At 46.2% G+C, this 18,073-nt stretch overlaps 1 protein-coding gene across 3 annotated transcripts in view; it reads left to right on the forward strand.

Moving 5' to 3' along the window:
- FGD1 (FYVE, RhoGEF and PH domain containing 1) overlaps nt 1–18,073 on the forward strand; it is a 123,364-nt gene that overhangs the window by 48,183 nt on the left and 57,108 nt on the right. For all 3 annotated transcript variants that reach the window (XM_029607736.1, XM_029607743.1, XM_029607751.1), the window contains exon 3: nt 17,624–17,807. In XM_029607736.1, the coding sequence (XP_029463596.1) occupies nt 17,624–17,807 (184 nt within the window). The remainder of the gene's footprint in view (nt 1–17,623; nt 17,808–18,073) is intronic.

Raw genomic sequence — 18,073 nt, forward strand, 5'->3', positions numbered from 1 at the left:
CATAGGTTACTTTGGGTTTTCATTTCCTTTCTCTAGCCACGAGGGATCCTCTGTGTTTATCCCATGTTGTTCTGAATTATGCTGCTATTCTCGTCCTCACCACCTCTTCTGAGAGGTCATTCCAGGCATCCACCACCCTTTCTTTGAAAAATATTTTTGGACATTATTCCTGAATCTACTCCCTGGAACGTCATATGATGACCCCTAGATCTACAGCTTCCTCTCCATTGGAAAAGGTTTGATTCCTGTACATTAATACCTTTCAGGTATTAAAAAGTCTGTATTATATCCCCCCATCTCTACTCTAGTGTATACATAATTAGGCCCTTTGATCTCATCTCTTTTGTCTTTTGGTGCAGGCTGCACACCACTTTGGTTGCCTTTCTCTAGACCTCTTCTAACCTATCTCTACCCTTTTGAGATACGGTCTCCAGAACTGAATACAGTACTCCAGGTGAGGCCTCACCAAAGAGATGGTACATAGGGCATTATCACCTCCTTTTTCTTAAGAACATAAGACCTTACCATACTGGGTCAGACCGAGGGTCCATCAAGCCCAGCATCCTGTTTCCAACAGTGGCCAGTCCAGTTTATAAGTACTTGGCAAGTACCCAAACATTAATTCCCTGTACGTACCCAGATCAGTCCAGACTCCAGGGTTTTGCCTCCCCTCCAGCAGATGGAGACAGAGAGTTTTACTGCCACTTAACACGAGGTGCCACCTGCAGTCCATCAGTATTTCTCTGTCTCTAGCAGATGGTGGAGGTGCAAAGCCTGCTGTCTGAGTTACAAAAAAAAATAAAAAAATAAAAAAATATATATATATAGTATAGTATATATATATATATATATATATAGTATAGTATATATATATATATATATAGTATAGTATAGAACTGCAGTTTCTAGCATTGCTGGCATCCCAGGGGCTTGCTAGGTCCTGGTGGGGCCATCCCGCCTGGTGTTTGAGGCAGACGAGCAGGGGGGTCAGGGACCCTTATATAGCTTGCTCCCTTATTTCGTCAGACAGGGCTGAAAACCGGGGGCCTGGATCACTCGCCCTGAGGGACGGACGGAGCCTGCAGTCATTCTGAAGAGAAGTGCTTTCTTCTTTATTAAAGTTAAAAAAAAAAAAAAATTAAAAAAAAATGTGTTCAGAGGAGATTTTTCAGAACAGTCAGGGGTTGCTGTGAGTCAGCATGTGTCCAATCCCGGCTCTGCTACCTTCTCATTCGGCAGCTCTTGTTTGTTTCTCCCCATTCCTCCGGAACCCTTGTTCACTCCCTGCCTGGCGCTGATTTCTCCCTGCCCGGCACCGGCTTCAATACCATGTGGGGCGGCTTGCAGAGATGCGCGCAACAGCCTATGTTCCCGATGCCTCCCTGGTGGGGAGGGCCCTTCAAGGAGCACGACGGGGGAAAAGTCAGGTGCCGTGAAACTGGGAGGCTCTTGCCGCACAGCAGATCTCCGATCCCTTCCCGCTGAGCGTGGGATCGGCAACCATTTTGGCAAGGTTTAGGATTCCGTCATGGGCCGCGGAAGGGGGCAGGGATTTCCCTCCTCCTTTATCTCTGGATGTGGGGACCTCCAGGGGAAGTCCAGATGCCGAGGGGGCCCCACTAGGAAGTGTGGAGGACCCCGGTAAGATTCCGATGCCTCTTCTTCCTTCTCTTCAGATTTTGTGCTTTTGTTACACGAGGCCTATAAGGCCAGGAAGTCTGCGCAGTGCAGAACTGAAAAGGAGGCTCCTGTAAGGCCAGCAAAGAGGTCCAGGTTCTCTGGGGATGTGGGGGCCACAAGGGTCAGGTGACTCCTGAGGACCACGCTGCTGCCGTCCGCTACAGCAGCTTTTCTGACGCTTCTGAAAAGGATGATCATCAGGGGCAGGACCCAGATCAGGCATTATCGAAGAGCTCAGTGGTCAATGGAGATGATCCTAAGGTGGTACAATTGTTCCATAGGGAGGAGCAGTGTCCTCTCATACATGCGGTTCTGAAGGAACTGGGCATAGAGATTCCTCAAGAGGATTCCAAATTGAGAGCAGTGGATCCGGTCATGGTTGGCCTTCGGGTCCAGCCAAGTCTTTTCCCTTTCATAAGTCGGTTAGCGCTTTTCTGTTCAGGGAGTGGGATACTCCAGACACAGGCTTAAAGGTCAGCAGGGCTATGGATAAGTTGTATCCATTGCTGGAAGATGTGCTTGACCTTCTCAAGGTCAGTCTCGGCGGTTACCAAGAAGACGACCATTCCGGTTGCTGGCATTACAACTCCAAAGGACCTTCAGGAGAGGAAGCTGGATGTGCACCTCAAATGGTGCTTGGGCTCCTATGTTTAGCAGTTTCATGTTGAGAGCAGGACTTCGCTGGGTACAGCAGTTGCAGATGGACAAGTCCTTATCTGAATCTGAGTCTCTACAAGCAGAGTGGCTGGAAGCTGTTGTGGCGTACAGTGCAGATGCATTGTATGATCTTCTCAGGACCTCTTCCAGGACAATGGTTTTGACTAGGAGACTCCTCTGGTTGAGGAATTTGTCGGCCAATGTTTCCTCCAAGTCGCAGTTGGGATCATTGCCCTTTAAGGGGAAATTGCTCTTTGGTAAAGACTTGGAGGAGATGAATCAAGTCCCTTGGTGAGAATAAGTGTTGTGACCGTCGGTCTCAGACGGCTTCAACCCTGTGCCTCACCTTTTTCTCTGCTCTCCCCGCTAGCCTTGGGAAGATGGCTACTGCTGTGTCTGCAAGCCACGTTCTCCGGCGTCCCAGGAACAGCTATGGCAAAGCCTCACGCCATGTTTCTCCTAAGGGCCTCCTAGGGTGCGCGCGCGCACGCCACCCACGTCTTTATCCACGTCATGGTGGGAACCTCGGGGTATCCCCCTCGAGTGACATCACGCCATCCGGGTATTTAGCCTACGCTTGTTTGCTAGCTCGTTTAGTTAGCAAGGATTGGGCTTGTCCGGTCTAAGCTACTCTGCCGCTTCCGTGCTGCCACTGGAAGCTCTCTCTGCCCTTCGGGGTATTCTCTAACCTGGGTACCCGCTCCTCGGGGGCCCTTTGCTTTCTTTCAGGTGCCTTACTGGGATCAGGTACTCACTCCTCGAGGGCATGCTCTCCCTGTCTTGGTGCCTGTAACCATCTACTTCTGCCTGGTGGAATCGTCAACCTTACAGCTACCATCTAGTGAGTAATCTATTTCTCAGTCTGTCTCATCTTCAGCTCTGCCGTGCTTTGAAACCTACACCTGGATCTCCCTATACCATCTTGGTGAGACAGGTTCCCTCTGCCGAGGGTCCCTGGACTGCTACCTCTGGCTCACCTCACTACTGCCACCTCTGGTGGTATACATCAGCTGTACAATAAAAGACAAAACTCTGTGTTTGTATGGCCTGAGTCTAGCCCAGTACTGTGGCTCCCCATGGGGCTCCTCCCTGTGGGCGTGGTCATCTTCCACAGTACCCAAGAATCCACTCAAACACCTCGAAACCATAACAATAAGGTTCATAAGTTGCCAGAAGATAAGCCAAAAGGGAAAGGCTCCTTTCCTTCTCGTTCCTGCTTCAGAGGAAGTCGAAGGTTTTGGGGATCCAGACCGTCAGGAACTACTCCAAGGCAGTTCTCAGCAGACTGCAATCCTCGAGTCAGTCTTTTCGTGGGCGTCTGTCGGCAGAGATGACACTTCCCATGGAGCAAGTGGTGCCAAATCATCCCAATGATGCGAGGCTGGTCCACTCCTCTGTTCCAGTGATAGGGGGCCGTCTGGCTCTATTTTACAAGTGGACCAAAATCACTTCAGACCAGGGGTCCTAAGATAGATAAAACAAGGTTACGCTTTAGAATTAGCTCGGCTGCTAAGAGATCGGTTTTTGGTCTCCTCGTGCTCTTACCAGGAAAAGAAACTAGCTGTACGAGACACAGTTCATCACCTGTGCAAGTTGGGAGCCTTTGTCCCTGTTCCTCTGGAGGAGCAAAGGACAGGACGCTATTCCCAAGAAGGAGGGAACATTCCGTCCAATCCTCGATTTAAAGAAGGTGACCATGGCTCTGAGGGTTCCTTGGTTCTGAATGGAGATCCTACTTTTGGTGATTACAGAGGTGCACAAGGGGGAGTACCTGGCGTCCCTGGATTTAACCGAAGTGTACTTGCAAATAGGAATCCGGCTTGATCATCAGAGATATCTGAGGTTCATGATTCTGGGGGAGCACTTTCAATTTTGCACTCTGCCCTTCGGTCTAGCGACGGCACCCAGGACCTTTACCAAGGTAATGGTCACGGTGGCTGCAGCTCTCCAGAGAGAGGGGGTTCTGGTCCACTCCTATCTTGATGACTGGTTGATCTGAATGAAGTTGGAATCCCTTTGTCTGAGAGCAGTGGATTTGGTCCTTTAGTGCCTGAGGTCATTGGGGTGGATGGTCAATCTGAACAAGAATCATCTTGTTCCTTTCCAGAGTTTGGAATTCCTGGGAGTGCATTTCGGTATGAAGGTGGGGAAGGTGTTCCTCACCGAAGAGCGGATTTCCAAATTACAGGTTCAGGTTCATAGATTGTTGGACAATCGAGTACCCAAGGTCTGGGATTACTTACAAGTTCTCGGGTCTATGGCTTCCACCTTGAAATTGGTTCTATAGGCGCTTGCTCATATGAGACCTCTTCAATCGGCTTTACCATCTCGCTGGGACCCATTGTCTGAGCGTTTTCAGCTACCTCTCCCTCTTCCAGAGTCTGCACGTTCAGGTCTTTTATGGTGGCTTCTCCCAGACAAGTTGAGTCGAGGCGTGGACCTTGACATTCCAATCTGGTCGATCATTACCACCGATTCCAGTCTCTCCGGGTGGTGAGCGGTATGTCATAACCAGTCTGTGCAAGGCTGGTGGTTAATGGAGGAAGCCTCCTGGTCCATCAGTCGTCTAGAGGCAAGAGCAGTGCAACTGGCCCTGTAGGATTTTCTACCCTTGGTGAGGGGAAGGCTGGTGAGAGTCTTGTTGGACAATGCAACAGTGGCTTACATCATTTGACAGGGGGGTACCAAGAGTCGAGCAGTGGCTTAGGAGGCCCAGCTTTTGGTCGATTGGGTGGAGCAACATTTGGAGCGCTTGGCAGCCTTTCACATATGTGCAAGTGGATTTTCTAAGCCGACAGCAACTGGACCCCAGGGAGTGGGAGCTGTCAGAAGAGGCGATGCGTTTCGTCAGTCACAGGTGGGGCTCACCGTGTGTAGATTTGATGGCGACCTCCCGAAATACCAAGGCCCCTAGGTTTCTTCAGTTGACAAAGAGAAAGAAGAGCAGAGGGATATATGCCTTGGTTCTGTCTTGGCCGATGAACATCCTACTGCATGTGTTTCCTCCTTGGCCATTAGTAGGCAAGATCTTATGCGCATAGAGATTCATCCGGGCAAGATGATTCTCATCGCACTAGAATGGCTGAGATGTCCGTGGTTTGCAGACTTAGTCAACCTAGCAGTGGAAGGACCATTGTGGCTAGCTCATCTGCGGAATCTTCTACATCAAGGTCCCGTTTTTTTAGATCAGGCAGATCGATTTTGTCTAGCAACTTGGCTTTTGAGAGGCAGCGTTTGAAAGATAAAGGTTATTCGGACGCGATCATCACTACCCTCTTGCAGTCTAGGAAGACCTCCACTTCCCTCGCCTATGCGAGGGTATGGAGAGTTTTTGAGGCCTGGTGTTCCGATCAGCGGGTGGATCCTAGGCGAGCCTCGGTGGGGCATATTTTGGCCTTTCTTCAGGATGGTTTGGTCAAAGGGCTATCCTTTAATTCTCTCAGAGTTCAGATGGCGGCATTAGGATGTCTACAAGGTAATATTTGAGGATTTTCGCTATCAGCTCATCCGGATGTTGTGCGTTTTCTTTGTGAGTGAAACATTTGCACCCTCCGATTCGGCAGCCGTGTCCTTCCTGAAGCATTAATGTGGTCCTAAAGAACATGTGTGCACCCCACTTCGAACCTCTGAGATGAGTGAATATGAACGATCGCACATAAGATCCAGATGAGACGCAAGCACATCGATTTCAAAAAGTTCTCCTACCAGAAATTGGAGGCGGACGGGAAGACCGCGTGTGAGGACGAAATGGCGGCGCTAGAGGAACCGGCCACTGAGTCGGATAGCGCGGACGACACGGCACACTCCGATGCTGACGACCTGCCGACCAAATCTGAAATGAAAAAGTGGTTCGCAGAGCTCAAAACAGAGATTTCTACCAAAACGAGCGACATTATGCAGTCCATAGAGGATCTCAGGAGCGAGATGGCTGACCAAGGACGCCGGCTCTTTGAACTTGAAACACGGGTTGACGCTAATTCAGAAAATATTAAAGCGGCAAGAGAACAACAAACCCAAACGCAAGTCGAGTTGGAGCGTTTAAACGAAAAGCTAGAAGATTTAGAGAATCGCTCGCGGCGCCACAACATCCGGTTCAGGGGCGTCCCGGAATCCGCTGAAAATGGAAACTGCGAGGAGGTAGTCCAGTGAATTTGTAAAATGTTGCTTGCGTCCACGGCAACCTCGGACAGTGGGGTTCCTGAAGAGCTCATAAAAATTGATCGAGCACACAGGGTTATGGGACCCCGTATAGCAAATAAACCCAAGGATATCTTAGCGTGCTTTCATGACTATTCAAAGAAGGATCAGATTTTGAATATAGCCAGGAAACAGGCCACATGGCAATGGCAGGGGGAAGCCATCATGGTTTTTCCAGACCTCTCGCCCATCACTATTCGACGGCGTCAAGACCTAAAACCGGTGACGGATTTTCTACGTACCGAAAACATAAGGTACCGCTGGCTATTCCCCTTCGGGATGAGTTTTACTTTAAAGGGTGAGTCTCACCGGGTTAAGACTTTGCTGGAAGCGGCGCGATTGATCCATCAGGCGGGGTACGCTGGTTTTGAACAACTACAGGCGGCGCCTAAGCCCCACAGCTGCAGGGAAGCGTACCCGCAATGGCAGAGAGTGACCAGAGGTGACAAAAGACTGAGAAGGAATGTTCCCTCTTCTGTGGACCCCGGTGCTGGACAGTGACCACTGAGTGGTATCAGGAGTCGCTTATTGACTGGGCTGCATAGTAGCTATGCTGCATAATCAGCTGAGCCGCTGTCTACACTTTCGATGGATAAATAAGTGGTTAACCGCGGCAGGGTTTTCTTTTGTTCCAAAGGATGGTTATATTTTTAGTGTTACCATGCACATTATTTCATGGGATAAGTTGGTAAATGTTATAACTTGTTATTATTATGTTGGTTGGATCAGTATCTTAGTCATCTGGGGATGACTAATTCCTCTCTCTCGAGGGCAAGTTGGATGGTATTTATATCCCAATTTGCGGGGGAAATGGTAAAGCGGGGTGGGGAGGGAGAAGGGGTGGAAACTTCACTTGGGTTCTGTTATTCATCACTGTGTCAGCAATAGGATGGTCTTCACATGTCGGTCTTATCAGGGCAGAGGGGGATGGAAGGGAAAATATAGTAGCGAGGGGATGGGAACAGAGCAGTGGGCCGCTAGACATAGAGGATGTGAAGTTGGGTGATGGTGTGTATGACTTTTTACTCCCTTAATGTTAAGGGACTTAACTCACCTTATAAACGGCACTGTCTTTTTGCGGACTTGCAAGCCTCTAACATTTCTATTGCGTTCCTTCAAGAGACTCATCTTAAAAGACGACATGAAATCCTCCTCAGACACCCCTCGTACCCAGCTCAATATTGGGCAGCGCGGCCTCTAAGCCATAAATATTTGGGAGTGGGAATCTTAATTCATAAAGACTTAATGTTTGAGGAAATAGCCTGCCATAAGGACCCGGAGGGCCGATATATTATCCTCATCCTTGTCATGGGAGGGGAAAAATTCACAATGGTTAATATCTATGCCCCTAACTCAGGTCAAGGCCCGTATTTCACTGGGCTCAATCGATTATTGGAACAATACGCGGAGGGTCATATCATGGTGGGTGGCGATTTTAATCTCACAAGTAATCCACGCTTGGATACCTCTGGGGGGGTGGCTATCCCTGATACTCGGGAGCGTAAAGCTCTTAGGTCATTAATTACACAATGGCAACTGCTTGATGTGTGGCGTAGTTGGAATCCTAAGAGTAGGGTGTATACTTTCTACTCTAGGGCGCACCAATCATACTCTAGGATAGATAGTTTTATGATTTCAAAAAGTTGTGTTAATCAGGTACAATCACCCCAAATCGGTCCCATCACATGGTCGGATCACGGTCCGATATCTTTCCAATTTGTTCTCAGTACCTACGATAGGGGTCATCAATATTGGAGACTAAATGAGAGATTACTGGCCGATGATACTTTTGTGCAACAAATACAATCCGATATCAAGGAGTATCTGACGTTTAATGATCAAGAGGGGACGTCGCCCGTGATCTTATGGGACTGCCTCAAAGCTGTGCTTCGTGGGAAGTTCATAGCTCGGGGCTCCTACCTCAAAAAAAGAAATGCACAAGACAAAACTGACCCTCTGCAGCGGTTGCATGAGTTGGGACTTCAACATCAGCAATCCGGGGGCGGTCAACTGTTAGCGAAAATAGATAGTCTGAGGGTCCACTTGGAGCAACTAGAGTCTGCTAAGATTGCCCATAATCTCAGTCTTACTAAACAATTATTCTACGAGGGGGGTAATAAAGCGGGGAGACAATTGGCGAAAAAACTTAAGGCCCAACAGGTTCAAAACAATATTATTAAAATTAAGGATGAACATGGAGGGATGCTTACTTCCAATGTGGCTATCCGCCAGCGGTTCATCCGGTTTTATTCGGAATTATATGCCACTGACTCTACTATCTCTTCTCAAGGTATTGAGAGGTATCTTTCAGAAGTACAACTGCCTCCCATTTCCTTGGCTAATCAGGAGTTTATGGATCGCGATATCTCACCAGCCGAGGTCAAATGGGCTATACATGGTTTGAAATCTGGAAAGTCACCTGGATTAGATGGCCTAACAGCAGTCTTCTACAAAAAGATTGCGGAGTTGGTGATACCCATCTTAGTACGACTTTTTAATGCCTTGCAGGGTAATGCATCTCTATCAAAGTCGGCTAATTTGACCGGGGTAACTATTTTGGTGAAACCGGGGCGTGACCCAACTCTCTGCGGCTCATACCGTCCTATTTCACTAATCAATTTAGATATGAAGCTGTTTGCAAAAATTCTGGCCAACAGACTCAACAATTTTCTCCCCCAATTGATACATGTAGATCAATCGGGATTCATACCAGGCAGAATGGCCTCTGATAATGTCAGGAAAATCATTGACTTAATCGGTTTAGCCCGAACATTGGAGGTTCCATTATTGTTACTGGCGATAGACGCTGAAAAGGCATTCGATTATGTACACTGGCCTTTCCTCTTTCAAACCATGCGAGCTTATCGATTTGGGGAAAAGTTGTTCAGATGGATTCAGAAGCTTTATGCGGAACCTCAAGCGTGTTTAAAGATTAATGGGGGTTACTCGGATCCGTTTCCGGTTGGCAGGGGCACTCGTCAGGGTTGCCCTCTCTCTCTGCTGCTTTTTGCCATATTTTTGGAACCTTTTACACATCATATCCGAACTAACATGCGAATCCACGGGATGGGTCTGGGGTCCTTTTCCTCTAAGATGTCCCTTTTTGCGGACGATATCTTATTTACCATTACCAACCCAGGGGATTCATTAACGGCATTGTCAGAGGAGATATCGGCCTTCAGTGGGGTATCGGGATTTAAAATCAATTGGGAAAAATCGGAACTATTAAATGTTAACGTGTCAGAGGAGGAGATTGCACAACTTAGGAAATCACATCCTTTTAAGTGGGCCAAAGGTAAACTGAAATATTTGGGGATTTATATAGGTGGGGAAAGCGACATTTTTCAACTCAATTATCCCCCCTTACTTACAAAAATTTATCAGGACCTTGAGGAGTGGGATAGGTACCACATCTCCTGGCTTGGCAGACTAGCGGTAATCAAGATGAACATATTACCTAGGATTTCATATTTGTTTCAAACATTACCAATTGTGGTACCCAATACCTTACTAGATAAATGGCAACGTAGATTACTCAAGTTTCTGTGGAAGGCGAAACCCCCTAGGATTAAGAAAACTACGCTATACCTTCCCAAGTCCCAGGGAGGCCTAGGGATGCCGTATTTACATGGCTACCATGGTGCAGCTCATTTAAAAGCGGATGTGGAATGGAATAACTCTCATAATACGAAGCCCTGGGTAAATTTAGAGCAAGTTATGGTGGGTGCTCTACCCTTATCGGCACTACTTTGGCAGGATAAACGTACGTGGTATCCACGGGTTAGCTTGCCTGCGACTGTTAGTGCTACCTTGGCTGTTTGGAACAGGTGGCGGATCAAGCTGGTGGGCCCAAGACAAACGTTTTCTCATACCCATTTATTTCATCACCAATCATTTAGCCAAGCAGCACAGTCGCGGAGTCTCTATCATTGGCGGTCTCTGGGTATTATTACGCTTTCTCATATCTGGGCTCCCGGGGGCATTGTACCATTTACTCGCCTCCAAGAGCGATATTCTTTAGATTCTAAGGATCTATACTTTTATCTGCAAGTAGTCCATTTTGTGACTCATGCATTAAAACTGTCGGATCTGAACTTGGGTCTTTCTCAGTTTGAAGTCCTGTGCCAACAAGCGGCCAAGACCCGTAAACACATAGCGCGTATCTATGCTATTTTACTGGGAACCTCTAAGTCCAAGGAATCACATATCATTGCCTGGGAGAGGGACCTGGGAGTTTCCTGGACCGTGGACTCATGGCATAAACTGTCTCAGGCAGTGGGGAAGGATCTTATATCTTCTACCCATATTGAAAATGGCTATAAAATGCTGTTTCGGTGGTATTGGACACCTGATAAACTGCATCGTTTTCAATTGTCTCCGTCCAATCAGTGCTGGAAAGAGTGCCAAGGTATAGGTACCTTTTTTCACATGTGGTGGGAATGTCCCAAAATCTGTTCCTTTTGGGAGTCCGTGTCTGATTGGCTTACTCTGGTCTTGGTTCGCACAGTGGCTCTCTCACCTGCACAGGCGCTGCTTAATAAAGAAAACGCAGACTTAACTGTTTTTCAAAATATCTTTATTAAATATACTGTTACGGTCTCCAGGGGGGCTCTGGCCAAATGCTGGAAGGGGTCAGAAATCCCTACCATACAAGCAGTACACAAGTTGATGCATTTGACTTATATTTTGGGGGAAATTACGGTGCATAAACATAACACCTTGACAAAATTTATAAAGATTTGGCAACCGTATGTGATGTGGAAAACTTCCACCAATATTTAGTTACCATCTTTAACATACCAGTTGCCTTCTATGTCATAATCTATGACACACTCTATAGCGGGGTCCTTCCTAATCTCTCATTTCGCATTCTTGACATGTTTTATATACATCCGTATGTGATAGACCGAATTATTTCAATTACAGTGTATTTTAGACTCATGATTATTCCTGGATAACCCATGTGAGGGGGGGGGGGGGTAGGGGAGATGTATATACGTAAAAAATAGTATCTTGGCAATCTTTGTTTATTCTTGATGTGTTTTTTTAGAGGTGAACTATATTTTCACATGTTTATTCACGATGAAGTGACTATTTGGCTGTTGTAATTTGTGTGATTGTCAATAAAAATTTCACAAATCAAAAAGAAAGTGGTTTTTCTGGTGGCAATTGTTCGTCTTGATGAATTTCCGAGCTTCAAGCCTTGTCATGCAGGGAGTCTTTTTTGAGAATTTTGGACGAGACAGTTTCCTTGAGAATCGTTACTTCCTTTTTACCCAAGGTGGTGTCATCTTTTCACTTAAATCAGTCACATTGTAAGAACATAAGAAATTGCCATCCTGGGTCAGACTAAGGGTCCATTAAGCCCAGCATCCTGTTTCCAACAGAGGCCAAACCAGGCCACAAGAACCTGGCAAGTACTCAAACACTAAGAAGATCCCATGCTACTGATGCCAGTAATAGCAGAGGCCATTCCCTATGTCATAAGAACATAAGAACATGCCATACTGGGTCAGACCAAGGATCCATCAAGCCCAGCATCCTGTTTCCAACAGTGGCCAATCCAGGCCATAAGAACCTGGCAAGTACCCAAAAACTAAGTCTATTCCATGCTACTGTTGCTAGTAATAGCAGTGGCTATTTTCTAAGTCAACTTAATTAATAACATGTAATGGACTTCTCCTTCAAGAACTTATCCAATCCTTTTTTAAACACAGCTACACCAACTGCACTAACCACATCCTCTGGCAACAAATTCCAGAGTTGAATTGTGCATTGAGTGAAAAAGAGCTTTCTCTGATTAGTTTTAAATGTGCCACATGCTAACTTCATGGAGTGCCCTCTAGACTTTCTTTTATCCGAAAGAGTAAATAACTGTTTCGCATTAACCCATTCTAGACCTCTCATGATTTTAAACACCTCTATCATATCCCCCCCTCAGCCGTCTCTTCTCCAAGCTGAAAAGTCCTAACCTCTTTAGCCTTTCCTCATAGGGGAGCTGTTCCATTCCTTTTATCATTTTGGTCACCTTTCTCTGTACCTTTTCCATCGCAACTATATCTTTTTTGAGATGCGGCGACCAGAATTGTACACAGTATTCAAGGTGCAGTCTCACCATGGAGCGATACAGAGGCATTATGACACTTTCCGCTTTATTCACCATTCCCTTTCTAATAATTCTCAACATTTTGTTTGCTTTCTTGACTGCCACAGCACACTGAACCGATGATTTCAATGTGTTATCCACTATGACGCCCAGCTCTCTTTCTTGGGTGATAGCTCCTAATATGGAACCCAACATTTTGTAACTATAGCGTGGGTTATTTTTCCCTATATGCATCACCTTGCACTTACCCACATTAAATTTCATCTGCTATTTGGATGCCCAATTTTCCAGTCTCAGAAGGTCTTCCTGCAATTTATCACAATCTGCTTGTGATTTAACTACGCTGAACAATTTTCTATCATCTGCAAATTTGATTACCTCACTCGTTGTATTTCTTTCCAGACCATTTATAAATATATTGAAAAGTACAGGTCCCAATACAGATCCCTGAGGCACTCCATTTCCCACTCTCTTCAACTGAGAAAATTGTCTTTTAGTCAGTTTGTAATCCACAAAAGGACATTGCCACCTATCCCATGACTCTTTACTTTTCCTAGAAGCCTCTCATGAGGAACTTTGTCAAACACCTTCTGAAAATCCAAATATACCACATCTACCGGTTCACCTTTATCCACATGTTTATTAACTCCTTCTAAAAAGTGAAGCAGATTTGTGAGGCAAGACTTGCCTTGGATAAAGCCATGCTGACTTTGTTCCATTAAACCATGTCTTTCTATATGTTCTGTGATTTTGATATTTAGAATACTTTCCACTATTTTTCCTGGCACTGAATCAGGCTAACCAGTCTGTAGTTTCCCAGATCGCCCCTGGGGCCCTTTTTAAATATTGGGGTAACATTAGCCACCTTCTAGTCTTCAGGTACAATGGATGATTTTAATAATAGGTTACAAATTTTTACTAATAGGTCTGAAATTTCATTGTTGAGTTCCTTCATAACCCTAGGGTGTATATCATCCAGTGCAGGTGATTTACTACTCTTCAGTTTGTCAATCAGGCCTACCACGTTTTCTAGGTTTACCGTGATTTGGTTCAGTCCATCTGAATCATTACCCATGAAAACCTTCTCTGTTATGGGTATTTCCCCAACATCCTCTTCAGTAAACACCGAAGCAAAGAAATCATTTAATCTTTCCGCGATGGCCTTATCTTCTCTAAGTGCCCCTTTAACCTCTCGATCATCTAACGGTCCAACTGACTCCCTCACAGGCTTTTTGTTTCGGACATATTTAAAAAAGTTTTTACTGTGAGTTTTTGCCTCTACAGCCAACTTCTTTTCAAATTCTCTCTTAGCCTGTCTTATCAATGTCTTACATTTAACTTGCCAACGTTTATGCTTTATCCTATTTTCTTCTGTTGGATCCTTCTTCCAAATTTTGAATGAAGATCTTTTGGCCCTTAGTGTATTAGACGTACGAACAGAACAGTGGTCTCTCTATCTAGGGTGAGGACACTATGGCTAGGCTCTCGCTGTCTCTTTTCCCCCCGCCTGGTGCTCCGGGAGCTTTAAATCTACTCAAACAGGCCTTTCAGGTGACATCGTGAAATGCAATAAAAACCTTACCGCCCGATAACGCAAGCTATCGCATGGCTTAATGCTATTCAAAAAGGTGTAGTTAAAATCGGCATTAAGTCTGTGTGATAGTATTTCGCAGACTGGCAAACCCAGCCCACTCCACGCCCCTAACCCCTCCTCTTTTTCAAATTTGCATCGCACCATACGATATGGTACTATCGCATGCGTTAAAGACGTTTTCGCATGCGGAAAGGGCCTATCGCATGCGTTAATGGGGCTTTTCGCATGCGATAAGCCATTATCGAATGCGATAAGCCATTAACGCATGCAAAAACGCCTTTGCACATTTTGATAAATGACCCCCTAAGTTTGAACCTGAGGCAATGGAGGGTAAAGTGACTTGCCCAAGGTCACAAGGAGCGACAGTGGGACTCGAGCCCTGGTCTCCTGGTTCGTAGTCCGCTGCTCTAACCACTAGTCTACTCCTCCACTTACTCATTCTAGTCCTCTCATGATTTTATAGACCTCTGTCATATCTCCCCTCAGCTTTCTCTTCTCCAAACTGAACAGTCCTAACCTCTTTAGCCTTTTCTCATAGGGGAGCCATTCCGTCCCCTTTATTAATTTGGTCACCCTTCTCTGTACCTTCTCCATCGCAACTATATCTTTTTTGAGATGTGGTGACCAGAATTGCCCGCAGTATTCAAGGTACGGTCTCACAACAGAATGATTCAGTCATTATGACATTCTCCGTTTTATTCACCATTCCCTTCCTAATAATTCCTAACATTCTATTTGCTTTTTTGACCGCCGCAGCACACTGAACCAATGATTTCAATGTATTATCCACTATGACGCCTAGATCTTTTTCATGGGTGGTAACTCCTAATTTGGAACCTATCATTGTGTAACTACAGCAAGGGTTATTTTTCCCTATATGCAACAGCTTGCATTTGTCCACATTAAATTTCATCTGCCATTTGGATGCCTAATCTTCCAGTCTCCCAAGGTCCTCTTGCAATTTATCCTAGTCTGCATGTGATTTAACTACTGTGAATAATTTTGTGTCATCTGCAGATTTGATCACCTCATTTGTCATATCCCTTTCCAGATCATTTATACATATATTGAAAGCTCCAGTCCAAGTACAGATCCCTGAGGCACTCCACTGTTTGTCTATTTCTACTGAGAAATCTGATCATTTAATCCTACTCTGTTTCCTATCTTTTAACCAGTTTGCATTCCACAAAAGGACATTGCCTCCTATCCCATGACATTTTAGTTTTCTTAGAAGCTTCTCATGAGGGACTTTGTCAAACACCTTCTTAAAATCCAAATACACATCATCTCCATTTCACCATTATTAACGTGCTTATTAACCCCTTCAAAAATATGTAGGAGATTTGTGAGGCAAGACTTCCCTTGGGTAAATCCATGCTGGCTGTGTCCCATTAAACCATGTCTATCTATAGGTTCTGTGATTTTGTTCTTTAGAACAGTTTTCACTATTTTTCCCGGTAATGAAGTCAGGCTCACTGGTCTATAGTTTCCTGAATCGTCCCATGTAGCTCTTTTTAAATATTGGGATTACATTGGCCACCCCTCCAGTCTTCAGATACAATTGATGATTTTAATGATAGGTTACAATTTTTTACTAATAGTTCTGAAATTTCATTTGTGAGTTCTTTCAGAAGCCTGGGGTGTATACCATCCAGTCCAAATGATTTTCTACTCTTCAGTTTATCAGTATAGCCTACTACATTACCAAATATGACCACTGTAAACCGTTCTGATGGCAAAACCGAATGACGGTATACAAAACAGGTTAAATAAAATAAAATAAATAAATACATCTTCCAGGTTCACCATGATTTGGTTCAGCTCATCCAAATCATTACCCTTGAAAACCATCTCCGAAACCAGTATCTCCCCAAAATCCTCATTAGTAAACATGGAAGCAAAGAATTCATTTAGTCTTTTCAGGATGGCCTTATCTTCCTTAAGTGCTCCTTTAACCCCTCGATCATCTAATGGTCCAACCGACTCCCTCGCAGGTTTCCTGTTTTGGATATATTTTAAAAGGTTTTTAATATGAGATTTTGCCTCTACGGCCAACCATTTCAGATTCTCTCTTCACGTGTCTTATCGGTGATTTACACTTAACTTGACAATGCTTACGCTTTTTCCTATTTTCTTCAGATGGATTCTTCTTCCAATTTTTGAAGGAAGTTTTTTTTTTGGCTAAAATAGCCTCTTTCACCTTGCCTTTTAACCAGGCCGGTAAAAAGGCGATGTGGTTATGCCCCTCTCTACACAGCTCCGCATTCCTCTGAGCCTAGCCACCTCCCTGTCACACTGCTTTGCCACCTTCGGGTCGTCAGACGCTATCACCTCACAGTCTCTGTCCTGGTCTGTGCATATCAGTCTCTTGCCGCCACCACTCCCCCCCCATCACATAGAGCTTGTTAGGATTTCTGCACCCAAAATGCATGATTCTGTACTGCTTGGCACTGAACCTTAGTTGTAACCTCTGGGTTCTAATTCCCAGCTCTTCCCTGTGCTGCAGCATCTGAAGAAACTCCCCTGTTGTCCCTGTAACATTTCCCCTGCCCTGTGATGTGGTGATGAGTTAGCTCTTTCTGATGTTGGCTGCAGCCAGGCTCCTGGAGGTGGAAAATGTGAACCAGATAGAACGTGGCAGCTTTATTTAGCTGCCAGGACTTCCCCTTCCCCTGCCTGGGGGACAGATGTGCCTCCTGCATAGCAGGCGCAGGGAAGAGGTGCCAAGAGACGCAGAGCTCAGGGCCTGAGAAGCACAGGGCAGGAGGGGAGACCCTGCAGGAGAAGGGAGGGCCGCGGGGCTGGTAGGAATGGCAGGGATCACGTGCCCCAGCGGTCAGACAGAGGCTGGCACGGCCACAGGTGAGCAAGAGAATCTGTTCTGAAAGAGGGACTGCGGCCCTCCCTGTTACTTTCCCTTTCCATCTCTCTCTCTCTCTTTGCCTACATTTTTTGCTCTCCATTCCTGCCCTCTCTTTCTTGGGGGGGGGGGGGGGGGTTTCATCTTCCTCGCTCTGTTCCTAGGCGATAGGAGCACACAGTGACAGCCAAGACTCTAATGAGAATAAGATACGAATTTCTCTTGCCATCCCACTGTCGTACTCGGCCCCACGCAAGAGAGATCCCAGGGTCCCTGCCACCTAGAGCTTCCAGGCGCAGGGTTGCCTGGTGCATGGAAATGGTGTTGGAGCAAGGATGTGCGCTGCATGAGCTCAGAGTACCTATAAGAGGCGCACCTGTACTTATGACGTTTCTCTGCACAGGAGCTGTGGAGCTTCTCGAGTCACACACCTGGATGGGGGGGAGGTTGGCCCTTACTTGCACCCTGTATTTTTTTTCTTGTTGTTTGTTTTGCATGTGACTGGATTGTTTTTGGGTCCTCCCTTCAGTTCCTCCGAAGCCAGCACACCTGCAGGGCGTGAAACCATCAAGACCCTCGGAGCCCATCCCGCCTCCCCCATCCCGCCCACTGCCCGCAGACCCTCGCCTGGGGAGGAGCCCGCCGCCTCGTCCAGACAGCAAGGATACTGTAGGAGCCTGCGCCGTGTCCTCGCTCATTGAGAAGTTTGAAAGGTGAGGAGTGTGGGGAGAGAGAGGCAGGTGGCCAGGGGGTTGTTAGTGAGGAACAAGAGGCCGAAGAGGGGAGGAGGACTGGGGGGCGTTGAGTAAAGGGAAGAGAATGGGGGTGGGGGGGAGGAGGAGAGGTAGGTGAGAGAAGGGAAGAGGTAACGTATTCTTCTTTTCACTCTGCAGGAGAGGGGACTGCAATGTGTATTCATTTCCAAGATCCCCAATCCAACAGCGTTATAGACTAAAAAGCGGAACTTTTTTCATCCCTC

This window comes from Rhinatrema bivittatum, chromosome 1, assembly GCF_901001135.1.
Source record: "Rhinatrema bivittatum chromosome 1, aRhiBiv1.1, whole genome shotgun sequence".
In the NCBI taxonomy this organism is placed as follows: domain Eukaryota; kingdom Metazoa; phylum Chordata; class Amphibia; order Gymnophiona; family Rhinatrematidae; genus Rhinatrema; species Rhinatrema bivittatum.